Source organism: Myiozetetes cayanensis, unplaced genomic scaffold (genome assembly GCF_022539395.1).
Source record: "Myiozetetes cayanensis isolate MyiCay16 unplaced genomic scaffold, myiCay2020 scf5-8, whole genome shotgun sequence".
Taxonomy (NCBI): domain Eukaryota; kingdom Metazoa; phylum Chordata; class Aves; order Passeriformes; family Tyrannidae; genus Myiozetetes; species Myiozetetes cayanensis.
Genome location: NW_026087742.1, coordinates 14,376,769 through 14,397,233, shown reverse-complemented (window position 1 = coordinate 14,397,233; position 20,465 = coordinate 14,376,769). Strand labels below are relative to the sequence as shown.

At 40.8% G+C, this 20,465-nt stretch overlaps 1 protein-coding gene across 3 annotated transcripts in view; it reads left to right on the top strand.

Moving 5' to 3' along the window:
- APP (amyloid beta precursor protein) overlaps positions 1-20,465 on the top strand; it is a 200,977-nt gene that overhangs the window by 43,644 nt on the left and 136,868 nt on the right. For all 3 annotated transcript variants that reach the window (XM_050332717.1, XM_050332718.1, XM_050332719.1), the window contains exon 3: positions 19,092-19,221. In XM_050332717.1, coding sequence (XP_050188674.1) covers positions 19,092-19,221 — 130 coding nt within the window. The remainder of the gene's footprint in view (positions 1-19,091; positions 19,222-20,465) is intronic.

The window sequence follows — 20,465 nt, the reverse complement described above, 5'->3', positions numbered from 1 at the left end:
TCTGAAGATTTGTTAGAGGGTTAGTTTGGCTGCCAGGGATGATGAGGATTTTAAAAAGAGAAAAATAGTTCGACCTTTTTTTTCCCCTGAGAATTTGAGAGACAATGACAGTGGTCTTGCTGCTGTGATAGTGGTTTCTCTCCATGTTACCTTGTCATTTTCCTCCTAAAAGGAATTGTTTTTATCCAGGCTGCATAATGTGCCGTTTCTAATTTCTCAAAGCAAATAACCATGGTATTGAAGGTGGAAATGAATTTTAAACCTGAACTACTCTACATTCAGCAGCCTAAAAAGCTATATGTTTTGCTCTGAGGAAAACGATCCGTTTAATGAAACATCATGGAAAACATACGCATTTTTGGCAGCACAGACTGTTCTTAAGAACAAATGACATTTTCAACAGAAATGGTATATTCTGAGATGTGTACAGTCATGCTAAAAAGTTTGGGTGAACAGTATCTTAGAACTCTGCACTGATTATTGAGGACTTGGGTTTTACTTAGCTTTTGGTCCACAGCAAAAGTAAAATTAGTTTACTCTGTCTGCCACTGCTTAAATCTCATCAGTCTACTACTGATCATTTATTTATTCTGCAGTTAAACCCTAGTATTTAGAAGCTCACCTTTTTGAGAAAGAAGGCTGGGATTTTCAGCCCAAACTGTAGTCTACCCTTTAAATTTATTTCAAATCAAGTGACTAATAAAATTTGGACCATATGTTGCAAGATGATGCCTGCCTCTTTTTGTTGATAATAAAAAGGTCCCCTCTCATTTTTTCCCTGTAAAGAATTTTTTGGAATGTCTCAAAAAGAAATGAAAAATATCAGAATCTCAATATGTTGTTGCTTTCATGATCAATTTTCCAACTCCTTTTGAAATAACATTCTTTTCTTGTGGAAGAAGAGTGCTTCTGCTTTGAGGCTGAGGGAGGAAAAAAGGATGAAAATGAACAAGGATTGTCTACATAAATACATATTTAGGTAGATATGTATGCCAGTGTTTAATGAAGCTGCAAGGCTGCATTTTCCCCTAGATTAATTTTGAATTTCACAGATGTAATGGGCAAGATGAATGGCTCCTCTTAATCGACGGGTTCCACCAGCGTGGCATTTGTGCCAGGAGCACAATAGTTTATTCTGTCCTCTAAAATATATGAATGCAATGACTGTATGCAGAGCAGTCCTGTTGCCTTTTCTGGTTCATAGTTGAACTAACAGACAACCATTTAGCACGTGATGCTTTACATTATCATCAGCATGGTGTGCTCTGTGCTTGTGGTTCGCTCCTTGAGGTTGCAGAAGGACCGGGTGCACTTGCCCTTGGTTCTCAGCATTCCCCAGTGAAGGGAGCACAGCTCAACTGATCCGACTCTTGGCCTTACTGGAGCCCTTCTGAGAGTGCTGTGTAGTGTTGGATGTGGTCTGTGGAGGTGTTACCTTCCCTGCACAGGTATCGTGGTGGGGACAACACAGTTACCTCTACTGTCTCTACTGCTGTGTTTCACCATTCTTTCTGTTTTCTATCTCACATACACAGATACTGAGACAAATCTCCTGTCTTGCACTGTGTGACTCTGAGATGGACTGATAGCAGCTGTTCCTTTTAATAAATAATATTATAAGCCTAAGACATACTAGGCATTAAGTGTGACAGTTACCTTAAATAAAGAAAAATCTGTTATCAATATAGAGCTGTTATGTTTCAGCCTGTTTGAGGAGGAAAGAGAGACTATTTAGGAGGGCACGTGATTGACAGGACAAGGGGGAATGGCTTTAAACTGACAGAGAGTAGGTTTAAATTAGATATTAGGAAGGAATTCTTTGCTATGAGAGTAGTGAGGCACTGGAACAAGCTGACCAGAGAAGTTGTGGCTGCCCCATCCCTGGAAGTGTTAAAAGCCAAATTTGCTGGAGCTTTGAGCAACCTGGTCTAGTGAAAGGTGTCACAGCCGATGGCAGGGGTGTTGGAATAAGATGATCTTTAAGGTCCCTTCCAACCCAGGCCATTCTGTGATTACTTTCATCTACCTCTTCAGACCATGGTTGCATGGACACTTCTCTCTGGCACAGAACTATCCCACTTCCGTTAGAGATCATTCTGGATCCTCTTGAACTCCTTGCACTTTCCACTATGATGCAGTTTTTATTCTCTGGGGGAGTTTTCAGAGATGGGCCAGTTCCTTGATGCAACTTCTGTGCTTCCACTGGCTCTTGGAGAGATGTTAGCAGTAAATGGACAAGAGGTGTAATAATGAAGGAATTATGCCCTGGCAGTGTCAGACATGAGACTTGTGTCCAATTCAAAGCCAAAACCATGGCCCCAGCATCTGCAGGTGTACCTCTGCAGATGAATGGGTGCAAGTGGGATGCCTTGGTGGGAATGGGGATGGTGCTCCTGAGAGCTAGAAGGCTGCCTGCAGGATTTGAGTGTTGAGTAGTTTTGAGTGTTTGTTTCATCCCTTTCTGGTCTTGCTCAAGTCTCTGTGTGTGATTGTGTATATGTGAATAGGTAGTATACTTTGTGTAGCAGTTTATATTTTTTGGATCATCCCCATCCCTTATGGATGGCTTTATAACTTTCGTGTGCTGTATCTTGCTATTACCTTATCTTGTAATTATATTCTATCATGCTTTTTCTTGTGGTGTTAGTGTTACTGTCTTCTGGGGTGTGGGGGTTTTTTTGTTTGTTTGTTTGTTTGTTTGTTTTTGGGTTTTTGTTTGGTTGGTTTTTTGGGTTTTGGGGTTTTTTGTTTGTTTGGTTTGGTTTGTTTTGTGGGGTTTTTTTGGTGGAGACAGGTTTGTTGTTTTTTTTTCCGTTTCAGCCTTGTCCTTCTATTTTGGAAGATATTGAAATTAAAATGCTGGCTACAGATTATTTCCCTGTAACAGTGCATACAAAGCTTGTAGTCACAGGGAGTGATTGGTTGCATGGAGCAGGCTCATGTTCAGAGGTCCCTTGGCAAGGAAAAGGGCGTTATGAGGAGTTGCAGTTGTCACTTCTGCAGGCAAAAGTAGAAAAGGGGAATACAGTTTCTCTTGTTATGTAGCTTTGAAGCTGTCAGGAAGGTGATGCTTCCTTGAATTCCTAGCAGGGCAATGCCCCAAGGTTGGATGGGGGAAATATTTCTTGATTTCTGGGACATTTAATTTTTTCCAAAGCAGTTACCACTGCTTTCTAATTTCTAATTCATACAGCAGCATTATCATCCAGTTAGCTTTTATCCAATTAAAATTATTATGTAGCACTATATTGAGTGCCTGCTTTAATCTTCCAAATACTGTATCCCTCTGGCTAATAAAAAAATCCCACTGATAATCTTTTTTTATAGATGTGTGCTCCTTACAGAAAATTGTTCTAGATGGCTGTGGATTAATTATAATTGTGGAGAGGTTTCTGAATATCCGTCCAATTATTGATGGTTTTATCCACCTTTTTCTTTCATATATATAGATAGAGAGAGCATCTTTTTAATAGCTTAAACAGAATTTCAGGTGTTAATGTATTTTTTTTACTTGAGTAGAGAGATTTTTACTGAAGGGGTGTTATTGAAAATCACTAACAAAAAAGTTTGGAAGGTGAGGATTTTAGGCTTTTATTTTTTTTTTTTTTTCTTCAGAGCTCTTGAGGCATCTGGCTTAATGTTGAGGCTAAAACCAGCACTGGCTTTAAGGTCCCTAAGACTGTTCCAAATTGTTATGAGGCCTCAGGATGAGTCCTTGTTAGGGAAAAAGAAAAAGTATCCTCCTCTTGAATGAAAACAGGAGCTTCTACTAGAAGTGTAGTGTTTAGAAGATGCATCAAAATACCTCTTAAAAAATCAGCTTTGTATTTTGTGTGTGCCAGTAGCTGTTGCATTTATTAACAGAAAAAAGGAAAAAATGCCTTGTACATTAATGGCAGTACCATGTTTGATTTTTTTTTCTTCTACCCAGATATGAATATTGAAACATGAATACTGTTCATCTGGATATGAGGAAATATTGTCTGATACAACATATTTTGCCAGCATAGTTTCTTTCTATAAATACCGTTGTAGGTCAGAAAAGCATTGATCCCATGGGAACGTAATGATATCCAAGATGTCCACTGATATTCAAGATGTCCAGCTGTGGGAAGAAACCATACAATGCTTCCATGAGAATATAAACCAATGCAATTTGTTTTATTTGAGTCTTATCCTGAGTCACAGGTTTTCTTGGGGAACAGTGATAATTAGGCATTTGTAAAACATCTGATTTGTCCATTCATTACTGACTTCCAGTTGGCCCGGGAAGAGTTGTGGTCAATAAATGGCTTTCTTGTGAATTCAGCTTTTGAGATTTTTTTTTGGAAGTATTATCAAGATCCTTCAGTATTTTTTTGCTCTTCCTTGTTTGAGCCAATTACAGGCTTTAAAAAAAAAAAAAAAAAAAAGATTTTGATGAGTGTTGCTTCAAACATCTGTGAAGTGTTGCAGCTAACGTTGCTTGTCCAAGTTCCCACACAGCTTGGCAAGTCTGTACACTCCATCGAAGAGCAAAAAAAAAAAATCAGAAGGAATCATTCAAGAGGCAGGAATTACATTTATACTTCTAAGCAAGGAATCTAAGAGGATTTAATTAGACTGATCTTATTAAAGCTAAACTTGTAATACCATGTAAGTTAATATGTGTATATTTTTTAATATTTTAGGGGAGATTGTCACAGAAACTAATTTTAAGCTATTGCTGAGAGCACATCAGTGGATATGGTAATAAGCAATTACTTGCTGAAGTCTGGAAGGTGGGTTTTAATATTTTGGAGCTAGTATGGATCAGAGGCACTCTGAGTAGTGGTGTCATGTGTTCCTATCGTGATTTCATTCCTCTAATCCAGGTGTTTCATACAAGAGCACCACTCTGGTTTGGAGTTTGGAGCAACAAAGAGGACTGAGGAGTCTCCCTTATTCAGCCATGTTTGAAGTTCCTGAGTGTCCCTGTTCTTGCAGACTTTCAGCTTAAATATCTTGAGCTGTTGTAGCTTAAGATCTGTAGCAAGATCTGAGATGGTCAGATTGTATGAGCTAATTTTAGAGTTTCTTACCAAACCAAAGAGCAGTTCAGCACAAGCATTGAGCTTAACCAGTACATACTGCTGCAGAAGAAAAAAATCAGCTCTCTTCCTCCTCATTTCTTTTCTGCCAAATTTTAGCATATGTCTGATCTTGCAGCGAGGAAGTTTAGGGAGCTGAAATGGCACAAAGCCAACCCCCGCAAACAAACAGGAAAAGGGTGAGTTTCCTGCTGTGGTCCTGCTCACCAGGGACCAGATGAGCTCGAGTGCTGATGTGGGAAAGGTGTAAGGGGAGGGCAGGACTTCTTCTTAGGACAGCTGACCAGAGCATGCATCTGCTATGGTCTTTGAACAACCTGTGAAGAAAAGCTTTTCAGGTATTTCTGAAGGCACTGTGTCTTTCTGCCCCTTTTTCCCCATGTGCTTTCAGAGGAACACATTCTCTTAATCCCTGAACTTCCCCAGAAAGCTTTCTCTGGCAATAGACAAAGACAACATGAGCAATTTAAAGGGCAAAAAAATTTTGATGTTATTAGGTGTAGAAGGCAGATGTCAAATCAGGCCTATAATGAAGAACAGGACATATGTTAATCAGAGATGCAAATGTGGCTCCATGATTTAATTTTAGACAGCAGTAGAAACGTAAGTGGAGAGCAAATACATTCGAAATACCAGAACCTGTGCAGAAAATGAGAGAAAAGGTGGGTGAAAATAGAGAAATGTGAATAATGCTGGTGTTTTGGGGCATCGTGGTGACAGCAGGAAGGACAGAAGAGAATTGACAGATGAATGAAAGACTGAGAAATTTGATGTAGTGCAGTATCCTTATAGTGGTTATCCGACCCAAAATTTAGTTTTCCTGCCATAAGGATTTTGCTAAACTTCTGTTCCACAGTCCTGCCATAAGGATTTTGAGAAAAACAATATGGACCCAACATCTCAAATGCAGAGTCCCAACTGCTTCTGGTTTTGCTGTTCCTTGTGCTCCTGCCAGGGTTTTACAGCTGGAGGTACAGGAGTGGCTGCACTCAGGTGCACCAGCCTCACATGCTGGTCTTTAAGGATTCTTTTTCGCTGTTGTTTAGCAAACTAAAATCTTGTCTGTTTCATAATGCACAAGTGGATTTGATGTTTGTAAATTGATTTATCACATTATGTAGCCGTGTCGTAGAATTTTTGTTTTATGGGGTGTTAGAGGGTCAGCCTGGTGGTTGTCACAGGGCTGCAGCAGCGAAGCTTGCACTGCTCTAGGGGCTAGATAAAGGGTCATTTGAAATCTGCAAATCCTTACGTTAATTTTGCTGCTTAGATTAGTCATTGGAGAAGGAACTTCAGTCTAGTTTAATGTTTCACTTTCTTGAGTACTAAAAGAAATTAAAGCTTATCTCTGAAACAGTTACCCTGCTAAACAACAGAGACTGCTAAGCCACAGAGCACAGTAATAAAGTAGATTGCATTGTAACATAATCCGTAAGATAAGACCATTTAAAGCTTTGATCGGCTTTTTTTAGTTGCTGAAAGTTTCAACAGAAGCGTAGGTGCCGTTCTGAGAGCTGAGAGCAATCTCTCTCCCAGGATGAGCCAAGGCAGTGTGGACTGTTATGGATTTCATGTTTGTTTTTCAGCAGTTTGAAAATCCTCTCAACCAAGAAGTCCTTGATTGAAATGGTCAAATTTGATTTATTTATGTTTACTTCAGTATAATTCAGTGACCTTGGTTCCTGTTGGAGAAAGGGGGGGGCCAAAGATCGTTTTCAGTGTATTGTTTGCCAGTCTTACTGTGAAGCAAAAAAAAAAAAGAAGAGACATACAATAAATTATCGTATTTAATTAAGTGGATTTTGAGGAACTGGCAACCTTGGTGATTCTGCGATTCTCTAAGTGGGCTGGGATATCTGCTGGCAAGGTACAGGGTGCAGAGGGACATGCATACTCCGGCTGCACAGTGGTTTGGATTGGAAAGTAGGTGCAGAGTTTCAGTCCTTACTCTGTCCTTTAAAATTCAGGATTCATAATTGACTTGAACTTAAGTTTATTCTGATGTTCCCTTTGCTCGTGCCTTTGAGCACTTGGAAATGCACACCCTGTTTGTACTTGAGAATAATATCTCAGTGTATTGGTGTGGAAGTTTCACTGGATATGATTGGACTTCGTTACACCACAACAGTGTTGTTCTCAAGGCATTGACATCACTGTGGTCACTTGAGTCACTGGGAGCGCTCTGAAGTGGTTTCTCCATTTGGCAACCATCCTAATCTTCTTGAGATTGTTATTTTGTAGAAGGAGGGGGGCAAAAAAAGCTTTTCATTTTTCAGACGTTCTTGGAGTTGGTGGATTCAGTCTTTCTGTTACAGAAGTTGGTGTCAGGGTTCCCACTGGCTTCAGTGGAGCATGCAGTACAAAGCCTCAAAAAACATTTTGCCATCTGTGTGGGAACAGACTGCAGGAGGAAGAAAGCTGGCAAGAAAATGTTCAGCTTCTTTTTTGGTGGGGGATGGAGCACTAAGACAGTATGTTCTTTGGTTTGCACTCTTCAGAGCTGCTCCTGGTAAAAGTACAGATGCATTTAGGCAGCCCAGTGACTGGGAACTTCATGCACGTGGAGATTTGGTGCTTAGATTTGACCTATTGAGGAGCAGCTTCTGTCAGAACCTTTCCCCTCCTCAGGTCTGCCAGGTTCATTAGTCAGCTCTGCAGCACTGTTCATTACCTGTAAGTGGGAAAAATGACTCAAAAGCTTTGGCCCTAACCTGTGCTGTGGAGCCTGTGAGCAGTGGAGCTTGCTGAGGAAGTGCAAAGACAAAGCATGGGTCTGCAGCAACAGAGAGGGATATTCTGCTACAGGGGTTTTCATTCTGAAAAGAGCAGTAATAAGATGTTATGATTTTACTGAAAAAGAGTACAAAGCCAGTGTTAGGCTGTTGAAGTGCCCTGGGAGATGCTGCATGTGTTCTTGTTTCAGACCTAGGGCTGACTCAGTCTGCCACTAGTGACCTTGTGCCTGTGGGTGTTTGTGCAGTCCGGCAGACTTGGAAGTCTGGTGCAGAGAAGGGATGGTAGGACTTTGCTGGGTTTAGCACATTTTTTCAAACTGGCATTTACTCCAGGACTCCAGGGCACAGCTTCATCTCAAGGAATGTTGGCTAAAATTCCTTGATCTCAAAAGGGGAGATGACTGGAGGTTGTCCTGTTAAATACCTGTATGGACATAATTCAGGGTCTCAATATGCTGGCTTACTACTTTAGCAGTCACAGTATTTAGGAGAAAAGTTGGATTAGTTGAGTTTTCAGTCCAGTGTAGCAACTGGATATGAAGGCACCAACCAGTTTACTAAAATACGCCAGAATATTTATTTATATCTTTCTTGGACAAATTTCCAAGCTTTGTTGCAAACGTGTTTGCAGGTGGCAGTCTTAGAGACCTCTCCATACCCTCCTTCTCTTCTCCTGTCATGAAGCAAAATTGGAGAAACAGTAAGGGCAGTTTATGAGTAAAAGTGAATTCTAAATGACCTGTGGAGCTTTGATGCTTTTAGTAGTTAATGAAGATTTCTTAATATCCTGTTGGACATTAGCTTTCACTAATGCTTTGTGAGTATTATGAAAGGCATGGGCAGTAGATACTATTCCCTGTATTCCCTATAAGGCAGAATTTGTACCGTGTATGTATTAACTGCATACTCTATCATAAGGGGTCTTTTGCATTTGAAAATTACTTCAGTCTGCAATATAATGTAAGTTTAAAATGAAATCCTGAGTAAGTCCACGTGGGTCTGATCAGGCTGAAGTACATTTTTTCAGCTTATTCAACTTTCATACTGAAGTTTATTGCCTGTGTTTTGGAGCATTGTTATTTGTTATTTGAAACACAGACACATGTGAAACCTGAAAGAGTAATGAACTTCTGTCTTGGTAGTGGCTCCAAATTGAAGTTCACATGACTAGACAGGGCTTCAGAAAATGCTTAGTGACAGTTCCTATTGATGAACTTTCATAGTGAACTTCATTTAATCTGAGTTATAGTTAATATTGGTACTGGATGTAGGAAGTGCCTGATTTATCCTCACCGTGTATTCTGCAGGTTACTGTCCTGAGAGAGCAGTTTGCAGGCAGAATTGCTGTGTCTGTGCAAGGCAGTGGAAAGGCACTTCTGATTACTCTGGATAAAGATGTTATGAGAAAGAACTTGGAGAAAAACACAAATTTATAAGTATTTGTTAATAAATGATTGATTTTATTTCTTTAGAAAGGAAACCTTTATCCTATTTTTTGCTGACACTGTTTGTATTTTAAAGCTATAGTCTATACAATATATATCTCATCCACAAGAACAAAACTGATTAAAAGAGATTGCTGTTTGATTTATAAAGAAACAAAAAATGTGGTTTCATCTTAGAGCTGGTCAGGTAATTACTTTAGGTATCCTGTTTAAAGGACCAAGGCAGGGAAATATAAAACACTGAATACACATCTCCAGTGTTGTTCACAAATGAGAAATGTTACTGATCTGAATGTTTTCTGTAGGTGTGCTCCCTATAGCTTCATTTCTCACACTCCTAAGTTTCTTCTTCTTTGTTTTGAGGTCACCTTTTATTTTAGAACATCAGGTGGTCCATTTCTAAGTCAAAGATTTCTCTGACTTCTTCTGAATTGCTTTCACTACAGGACTAAACCTTGCATGGTTTTCCATGTGCTGGGTGGCAGAGTACAACCACTGTTTCAGAATATGACCTTGTATTTACCACTTCACGTTCTTGGTACTAGAGCCTGAAGCTGATTTCATGGAAAGGGAAATCACCGCCACGTTTGTCTCTTGGGGCATGCATGCAACTGAATCTGGGCTCTCAGAGTAATAAATTACCCTTTGGCTACTTCTGCAGTAAACTCAAGAATGCATAAATTAATTAGATTATGGAAAATGAGTTCTCAGGCCTGTTACTTTGTGGCAGTTCTTGCATGGCCTCAAAGACAACTCTAACATAAAGTAGGTCATTTCATAAGCAGCAGAACTTAAAAACAGTTGAATAGAGAACAACTTTTTTTTCCAAGTACATTTTCATAGATGTTATGCTACAGCTTAGGTATGTTTTGTGCTGTGATCTCGACAAACATAACCCAGTCACATATGACACCCTTTGACAGAAAGGTGGGAGGTTTCTTTGGGTGAAGCTTGTGAAACTAGTTCAGGTTAGTAATTTGATGATGTAAAATGCATATTATAGCCCATTTATACTGATGATTTCTTTGAGAAGGAAATAGTAACTTTCCGTGTGTAATGGTTTTCGCAAAGCTGTCACGTTGATTTATTTCATGCCTTCAGAACAGTGCCTCCTCTTTGGGCAGAAATTGCTGGCACAAGATCTGCTTCTTTCCCTGCCGACCCTTTCTGAAATGTATCATGCTTGAGATGAAATGTGGTGTTTCATCTCCATTATGATAATACCACAAAAAGAAAGGTCAGACTTTGTTGTTTGGTTCTTTGGGGTTTTGTGGGGATTTTTATTTTTTTTTATTTTCTCATATTTGCTTTTTTAAAAGAACAGTAAGACCTGAAGATCCACATCAGCTGAGCCTTTACTGCAGTCCCTTGGATGCCTGTGCTGTAGCCAACACAATTATATTTAAGCACCGTCCTTGTGTATTAGTTGTCTGATGCAGATCACTGGCACTTGGTACATTGATGTGATGGAAGAGTTGCTGCCAGGACAGCCCTTTGCCTCACCTTCTTCCCACAGCCTACAGGAGAACCTGGAAAACCAGACCCAGGCTCTCTAGCTGCTCACACTGTCCCACCTTCCTTGCTCTGGCAACACAGCGCCTCAGGCAACCCTTAAAGAGGGAAGTGGGTGGATGAAATCTTTTATCTTGCCTAAAGGAGGATATTTTAATTATTGTTTTTAAACTGCTTCTGGCTGCATGTTTTTTCCCTCTTGTGAGGATGGCAGCACTTGTCCTTTGGACATATGTTGTTTTGAGATAAAAATACACTGTTAGCTTGATTATTCTGTATCGTATATAACAGTATTATTTTGTCTCATGGCTCTAATACTTAACCTTATTCATGTAGAAATTTAATTAAGAAGTGCAAACACATTAAAAGGAAAAGCCAAAAAACCCAACCCCCTCAAAGCCAAAACTTTTTAATTGTTTCTGGTGATGCCATAGAGTAACAGGCAGATGTAGTTTCACCTTCAACTCAAGCAGAGTGAATCTGCGAACAGGTTTGTGGTGACATGACAAAGTGGATTTTGCTGGCTCTCTGTGAATACGAAATTCTGCCAGTGGAGAAGTAGAAGTGTTCTGTTGCACCTGTAAGCGCTTAGAGTGGACAGGGAAGCAGCTTAGAAGAGACTGTAAGTCCAGCCCTGTTTACTCCGAGGTTTTACAGTATGAGAAGCTGGATATCCTCTGTAGTTACCTAAGAGAGGCTTTAGAGACCTGATGTGGTAAACAGAGTATTCCTGGCAGGGCCAAGTTTCTGGTTTGGTTTTCTTGCTGCATACAAGCATATTTGTGCTATGAAATCAAGGACTTGAAGGGCAATGAGGAGAACGTGTTTGACCATGTAGTCTTTTTTTTCTGCTTTTACAGGCTTCTGCCTTCTCTGAGTGCAGAGGAAAGTGCTCAGAGAAAGCCAATGTGTGAGTGTTCAGGGTTGAGCAGGCTGCTTCACATCTGGCAGCTTTTCTGAATGCTTTAATTACAGGGTAAGTGGCAGTCTTGTGGGAAATTCCAGATAAAAGCACGTTAGGGACTTCTAACAGAAGAGATCGTGTATATACGAACCTTCAGGTGGGCAAACCAACCCAGCTGGTCACTGCACTAAAACCTGCTCATTGTTTCTATTGCTCTCCACACCCAAAGTACTTGGGATACTATACCAAGATTTTATATGTACCCTGCTCACAGAGAAAAGCAGTGAGTGCATGTTCTCATGACCATGAGTAAAACGGCAGCAACATCTTGGTGTCTGCCCTCATCATCTTCTCCCCCGTCGTCTGTGGATAATGCCTAAAAGGTTCATCATATCCCCTCTCTCTCACACACACCCCACACCCCCTGTGTGTTTTGTTATGTTTCGCTTTCCTTTGTATAAGGTAGGATCAGTAAAGAAGGAAACTAGTTTGAGTGTTGAAAAGATTGCTGGCTTTGCATGCTTAGAGATAAAAATGAACAAGTTTAAAAGATGCTTAAGGGAAGAGGACAGAGCATTTACCCCTTAACATGGAACTTAAGAGTCACTGTGTGGGCAGAGAGGTTGGAAATAGGAATCAGCAGGATGCCAGGATGAGTGGATGGGAGAGGCAAGAGTTGGGGTGAAAGGAGTGGGAATAGTGGGTGAGTTTTGTGGCATGAAACTCTTGAACAGTGACTCTGTGTGTAACAGTAAAGCAGCTGAGATGTTGGAAACGATGTTTGGGCCCATTTGCCAGATGGGCCCAAAGAAATAGTCATAAGAGCAGTATGTGAAACTCCTAGGTGAGAGTGAGGGTCGACTCAGAGAGTGAGGCTGCAGCTATTAAAAATTGAGGGATGTTACGGATGGATGCTAGGGGATGTGGCTGAAGATAAGAACCAGTATGTCTCTGGAAACTTGTCCTGAGAATTTGGAATTAAAATTAAAAAAAAATATCTCTGTCTAGTTTGGAAGACATTCAGCCTGGGATTACTTATTTATGCTAGGTAATTGCATGTGGTTTTGATTTTAGGAACTGATTACTTTAATTTTGGTTTAAACTGCAGGGTTAAAAGGGTATGTACATACACTCTTCCCAAATGGCAGCTGGAAATTAGTGCAAATACCTGAGATGTCATGCTGATTAACTTGCAGCAGCAGACACCTGGGACATGTGGTACAGGGGCAGAGCTGTTGCTTTTTGGTTTCCTTGCTATTTCTCGTTTGCCCATGACAAAGAATTCATGTCTGCTCCAATGCAGCTAGTGCTGGGTTTGACTCTCCTTTTGTAATTCCCCCTGACCAAGTGAAGGCATTGCCTGGGTCACAGAGAATGACAGGAAAAGCTGGGATGCCAGCTAGCCTTGCAGCTTCATTTCTGTGTGTAGAAGGGAGCCAGGAGTGAGTGGCTGAGCATGACAGGGTACAGCTGAAGCAGCAGAGATGTGGCAGAGAAGGAAGGGTGTTCCTGCTGACCACGGGAGCATGCTGGACAGAGAGATGATGGTTCCTGGATAGGGGGCTGCCACAGGGAGAGCCATGGAGCTGTGTTAGGCAATGCTGACTGTGTAAACATGCCAGAGGAATAGTGGAGGAGACTAGGATGTGGTGGTTGGGAGATAGCCAGTGTGGTGTTCATCTCTTGTCAGGCACAACAGCTGCTGTCTTGGACCTCTGGGGCTCTCTGGACTAGTAAAGTTGACCACATGTGGTGGTTTTCTGCTGGTGTGTTAAAATCTCTCTAAACCTGGCATGTCTTCTGTTCTCCCTCTTGCCTGACGATTCAGTGCAGGGGTTATGCCCATGCCTCTATCAACTCTTGTGTCCGTGCAGGGGACTGCAGAGCTGACATACCACAGGTTTACTGGGCTTTATTTGTGGTTATAGTGGGTGTTGCTTCACCTGGTTAGCCTGCAGGTCTGACCAAGAGTTATGGCTAGTGCAGGTGCATGGAAGGCAAGGGTTAAAAATCATAACTTGAGCCAGCAGCTGCTGAAGAAACAGGCAAAATAATTACATAAGCTGGTTGAAGCATGTGGCAACATAAAGGCAATAAGCATCCATAGTTCCATGTGGTAAGTATGTGCAATTTATTGTCTGGGGTGTTTTCTTTACTTGTAAATAAGAGCATTCGAGGGAGGGTCTTTACGCAAGAGTTTGTGATGCTCATGTTTATCTGTGGAGGTTTTTTAGTTTGACATAATTTTTAGCCTTAAGTTACACGACTATGCAGCAGCAAGTTAAAAAAAAAGTTAAAAAAAACCTCAAACAATAAAACAAACCAAGACAAAAAGAAACCCACAGAAAAAACCCAAAAACAACCAGATGAAAAATTCCTGCTTCTTGGATCCCAGTTCTGAGTTTAAATCTTATTCAGTCAGGGTTCAACATTACCTTATACCAGGACCTTCTATAGTAATGTAGAAAAGTTGTTGTAAAAACCAGTAATAAACTAGAATATTTGTATGTGAGACTTATGATACCTTTACTTTGCATATAGCTGTGTATTTTCCAGACACAGACTGCAGAATGAGAACAGGGCATTTCATTCAGGGTTGATGGTGCTTGTGTCACTGCAGCTCATGTGACACAACTCCTGCAGCTGATCTTGGACATCTGGGACTCTGCAGTGTCACTGCTTCTGAAGGCATAGGGTGGAAAGGTTGCAGAGACACAGAAATCATCATCATATTCTTCATCTGCATGGACAGGTCTGCTTGTTAGTGCACTTCAGTAACACATCAATGCAAAATACTGGGAAGCATGTGTATACTTTAGAAAGGAACAGAAATAGGTTTTGATCCAGCTATAATTTGTTAATCTGGAACTGAGGGCTTGTTTTCATAGCTGAGGCATTGTTTAGGTATCCTTCAGATGTGATTGCTGCCAAAGGATGTTTTCCACAAGCAATTTTAAGACCACAGTCTTCCTAAACATTGTTTATTAAATGTGTATGTTCTTTTGTGCTTGTAGTAACTGTTTGTGCATTACTTCACTGATACGATAAAAAAACCACTTTTTGCTCATTTCAAGCAGAGGTAAATGGTTTCCTCTGTCACATCTGTGATTTTTGTTTACAATTTTAAAAAGCAAATTGTCTGATAATTGCTGTGAACAGTTCTCAGTATTTAAAATAACATCAGTACTGTAAGTATAGTATATTCAAAGCACAAAGTCACATGGTTCAGCTAGAAGTAAACTTGTCCACAGACTAACTGACCTGGTTGTTTGTTTTTCTTTTTGGGGGAAGGCTGTGGGAGGACAGCACAAGGAAAGCCTGGATGGAATCAAACTCTATCCTAGTTTCAGTTATCTTCCCCTGTCAAATTGTTCAAATGATCCAAGTTGCTAAAGATGCAACTGCTAAAACCACCCTCATTTTTGTTCTGACTATTTATAGCTGTAACTTCTTAATTTCTTTTATCTGTATGAATATTGGGGGGGCGGGGAAGCAGGGCAGGGGATTCGACTTGTCGGAGGTTAACTGGAAGCATCACACAGCTGATACACATTTTAGTCCTAAATCCATCTGTAATCAGAATTAGTAGTGGTAAACACAAGTATAAGCAGGATTATAAGAAATTCTCAGAAACTTGAGTGGCCTTTTAAATTATTGTTTCTGCAGTTGGTATATAAGGAAAGTTGGTAATGTCAATGGAAGTGAATGAAGATGCAGCTGTAACTCTTGATTGCCAGTTAAATTTTCTAGATTAAGTTGATCTCTGTTTCTTCTGTGGTTTCTTTTAAGATGTATTAAGGGAATTGCTCTACAGCAAGTTGTGATAATTTAGAAAGTTTGGGTCTCCTGCAACTTTCTAGCACTGCTCATGCTGAGCCTCTAGAAGGAACAGAGGCTCATTAGGGACGCTATAAATAAATATGAGGCTCATTTTTCTGTGCCACTAAGTAGGTCCCACTTCAATTCAGAGCAAATACCTTATGTAAGTCTAGCGAGGGGAAGTTTCCTCAGCACATACACTGGCATTAACCTATTGATAATGAAATTCAAAGCCTGTTTTCTCTCGTGAAGGGTGGACAGAGCTTTGTGTGACCTGTCAGAGGAAATTAGGAGTTTAGTAACTGATGTAGGAGCAGAAGAAGAGGCCTCTTTGTGTTTCTTTGTTCTTGCATACTTTTGACAAATACTGTTAACTGCTTAGAATTTGGTCCACTGTACTAACCACCAGTTAAAATGGTGGTTCGCAGAAATAGTAAAAATAAAAATAATTAATTATTTCCCTCTCTAATCTTATTGTTTCAGTGAGGCCCTACAGTAATAGTGCACTCTTACTCATTAGGAATTCACCTCAGGAAAGCAACTGAGTGTGTCTTTGTTCTCATGGATCAAAATCCTATTCTGTGTCGCTTTAAAGCTATGCACATCTTCACGTGGATGAATAAATTGGTTTGGGTTTTTGGCCTTAATTTTTTTCTGAAGCATTCCAGTTCAGCCATTGTGAAATTTTTTTAGTTGTCTTCGCTTAAGGCGTCTACTTCCTCTGTCAGTGACAAGTGACACTTAACCCTGGGGAATGTTACGATGTCCCTGATGAGAAGGTGCTGGTGACACTGTGATGTATCCAGCGCGTGGCTTGTGACAGCACCCGGTGTTACCTAACTGTGGGCTGTAATTACTGGCATGTGACGTTGGCAGAGGTATGAGCTTGGAAGGGTGCAGCGTGACAGTGCTGAAGGCAGTGTCCAGAGCAAATCAAATCTTTCTCCTGCAGCGTGTTTGTTAGCTCTTGAGGCAGCTCTGGTGCCTGGTGGTGTAATATTTACACAGCAGTTAAGGTGTGAAGTTTCCCGCTGTGTGACCTCCTAATCCATTTTGGCAGTGCTGTGGCAGGAGTCAAGAGCATGAGCATGTGCAGATCTGTTTGGTGGAACTGAGGGGACCCAAGGGAAAAGATAAAGAGCTTGAGGAAGAAAGGGGAACTTCGCTTGAACCTTGCTGTTTCAGTTCAGAGTTCAGGATTTAAAGCACTGATGGAGCAGGGGGAGCCACAAGTTCCTTTGGAGTCATTTGCAGCAAGCAGTGTGAAAATGGTGCTCCCTTTGTAATGTGGATGATGACCATCAGCCTCAGTCACAAAAAGAACAAAACAAAGCTGAAATCTTCTGAGAGCAGGAAGCTTTCCCTCTTGAAGTTTTCAGTTTTGCCCTGTGGTCTTTCGTGAATTGAGCTGTATCTCATGTGCTGGGTTAACATCCAAGGCTGCACCTTCAGCTTCCCCAGTGATTCAGCTGTTGGCTCTAGTGAGCTGAAGGTGGTGTCAAAACTGGCAGAGATCTGTCAGGTGGCTTCTTTGAAGTGCTTGCACAAGGCAAGAAGTATCTGATTAAAAAAATTCATTTTTGTAATAGAAGGCAGGGTTAACATTCAATCTCTTTAGCATAAAGTACATTGTTTAAGCAGTGTTTTGTTCTGCAGTCATTTCCTTGGCATAGTTACTGTACCTGCCCTTGTCTTCTGCATTAAGCTGTTAATATAGTTCGATTTTACAATTGTATTAGCCCCTTCCTCTCTCTTAATGAAAGAAAGAAGTTATATCCAATTATTTCCAATCATACTTTGATTACTTTGTGTTGCTCCCATGTGTGTGGACCAGAGCATAATCATTCAAAGACTACTGATTTTGTATCTGATGAGGCTGTACTGTTGTTTGTTAGTGTCTTTTAAAGTTTGAGACTATTGTTCAAGCTGCAGTGAAATAGCCTACTTACCTAATTTTTTGCCAGAGTTAGATTTTAGCCTTTGTTCAGGGGCATGCCTTCTCATCACCAAAAGTCTTGAAGACTTTTGCTCAGAATAAACTAGTCCTGCAGAGCCTCAGTAGCATCAACAATGGTATTCTGCAGGTATAGAAACACTTATTTCATATCAATACAAACATACATCATATCTAGAAACTTTACTGCCAATAAAACTTCCCTGGTACTTAGTACAGGTTTTGCACACCTGCCATGAGCTTGGTGAAGATCCATGATTCAGACAAATCAGCAGGGCTGTCGAGGTTCTTACAGTGGTTTTCCAAGCACTGGTTTTGGACTGTCGGAATTCATCAATCTCAATCCAGTTCTCTCTATTTTGGATTATGTTCCCACTCTACAGGATGTTTTTGGAGCATCTGCAATTACTTCAGACTTGTTCCTAATTCTGTTTTGCTTTTCTGCTGGTAGGTACGAGTAGAAAGTGGTTTTCAGTGCATCTAAATCCTCAGATTTGACACACCTGGAAATTGGTCAGGATTGCTTGAGGAAAAGCAAAGGAAAACTAGAACCTTCTTTTGAGTTTGATGTTAGGGCTGATCGATTGCCAGTTTGAAAAATGAAAAACAAGAGCCATGGGCTGTGCCAGCAACTGCTGTGGTGCAGGAGTTGGGAGCGCGGAGTGAAGCATCAGGGGCTGAGTGTCCACACTGAGTGCCTTTGGCAGGCTTTGCCTTGGCTGGCCCTGGCCTGGTGGTGTGGGCTAACCATTCATTAGGTGTGCTCCAGGAGCACATGTTCCTGTTAAATGTTATCCATAAGGATGTGGTTTGTGTGCTCTGAAATTCCTTCCCAGTGTAGTGCGACATAACCTGCTCCTGGTGGAATGAAATGTGAGTGTAGGAGGTGACTGGGAGGTGGGTCTGCACAGAAGTCGGTGACTAAGACCCATCCTCAGTGAAGGTGGTCATGCAAGCCATTACTGACAGTAAACTTGGAAAAGGGGGATGGGATAAAGGGGTTAAGGGGGATAAAAAGCCAAACTTGTGGTTTGCCAGTAAACCAGTCAACCAGTTTGCTGTGGTGGCATGGTCGTGGATGTAGAAGTGTATTGCAGTGTTAAAGCAGATAGAATGTTGATCTCAGCAATTAAGAAATTGGTCATGTAAGCCTACATACGAATAACTCATTCAACAGGCTGTTGATACTTTGCAGGAATTACGATGTTTGTTAAAATGGTTGAGATAAACATAAAGCTATGCTATTAATTTTAGTTGAATGGAGATTATGCCCCTGTATATATGGATTATTGCAATAGCTGAGACATGGAGGAGAAGGTATTTAACCGTGAAACACCTGTTTACCTGATCTTTAGCTTAGTCAAGCATAACTGGCCAAGTTATAATTTTGACAGCCAGCTGTTACCACCATAATTATTCTGAGCTGGCAGCCACATGTTTTTACTGGTGAACAGACACACCAGCTTTCCAGGTAAGTAAGTGTGTGCACACAGTTGTACTGTGAGATAAATACATTACACAGCAGAATAGGGAGAAGGGAGGAAAAATACTGTGTGGGTGATACCCGTGCTCCAAACACGTGTGACACTATCGCGTGACCTAGAGTGGATATTCGTGATAACATTTGTCCTTTTTTTATACTTTTAACTCCAGGTCTACCCTGAACTGCAAATCACCAATGTTGTTGAAGCCAACCAGCCAGTTACGATCCAGAACTGGTGCAAGAGAGGATGGAAGCAGTGCAATGGCCACCCACATATTGTGGTTCCCTACAGGTGTCTGGGTGAGTGACTCAGTTTCAGTCTGGTTTTCCTGCTCTTATTTTTTCAGTCTCTTCATGAAAAAGGTAGAGAATCTGCATAAATATCATCAGAAACTTCAGCATTATCATCTTTTCTGAGGTGGGTTTTGTCCAATTGTTCAGTCTTTTGAAACTGAGTTAAACAGAGAGGAAACACTCCTGCTCTTCCCAGTGCTATTTTCATGAGTGACTACAAACCAGTCTTCTAATTACTCCTCTGATTTTTGTCATTATCTGCCCTCTCCCTTCTTTTCTTCGTGTATAGACATGCATATGTACACCCAATTTACAGAGGTTTGTTTGCTTATAAGCTATCCAACTTTTCCCTAAGCTATACTTTTTTTCCCCCATTATTTTTTAATACCTAGTACTTGGTCTCTTATGTGAAAGACAATGGGAATCTGTTTTTATTGAAAAAAAGAAAAAGTGAGATTATGAATCCACCTATTCCTTTCTGCAATTTTATTTCTGTAGCAGTTGCTTGCTATTCTCTCCTGTGTCCTTGGTGCTTTGAATCAATTAAAAAAGAGGTTTGGGCCTTCAGCTTTTTGTTCAGCCTTACTTCTGTCAGCACCTGGAAAGTGGAATCATATTAATTTGCTGTTTTCATTAGTATTCTGGGTGCAACATTTTCTTGAGACTATTCTGTGAGCTATTTAAATATGTTGCTTTACCACTACCATTTGATTTGTGATAAATGCTGGAGTCCAGAGTTGGAGCTTGCTTTTCTATTAATCCAGAGCAGCTAAAAGGCATGGAAAGCAACTCAGACCAATTCTTCCATGAAACAAATAACGAAAGAAATCCAGAAAATGCACAATGTTCCTAGAATTTTTGTTCATTTGTGTAGAATAGGTGAAACACATGGCACTCTTTGTCTGATGCCCAGGCAGAGGCTGTGTCAGCTTAGCAAAGCTGGGCCTGCAGACTAACTAACAAGAATGTTCCCAGTCTGGTGCAAGATGCCAAAACAGCAGGTGTACAAAATCTGAACCAAGTACCAGGGAAGTTTTGTTGTCAGTAGAGTTTCTAGATATGATTTATGTTTGTATGGATACAAAGCAGGTGTTTCTAACCCTGCAGAATATTATTGTTGATGCTACTGAGGCTCTACAGGACTAGTTTATTCTGGGAGAAGTCTTCAAGGAGAGCCCAAATTCAAGAGTTTCTGTGATGAGAAGGACCTGCCTGTATCAATATGAGTTCTGACTGTGGGAAGGAGCCTG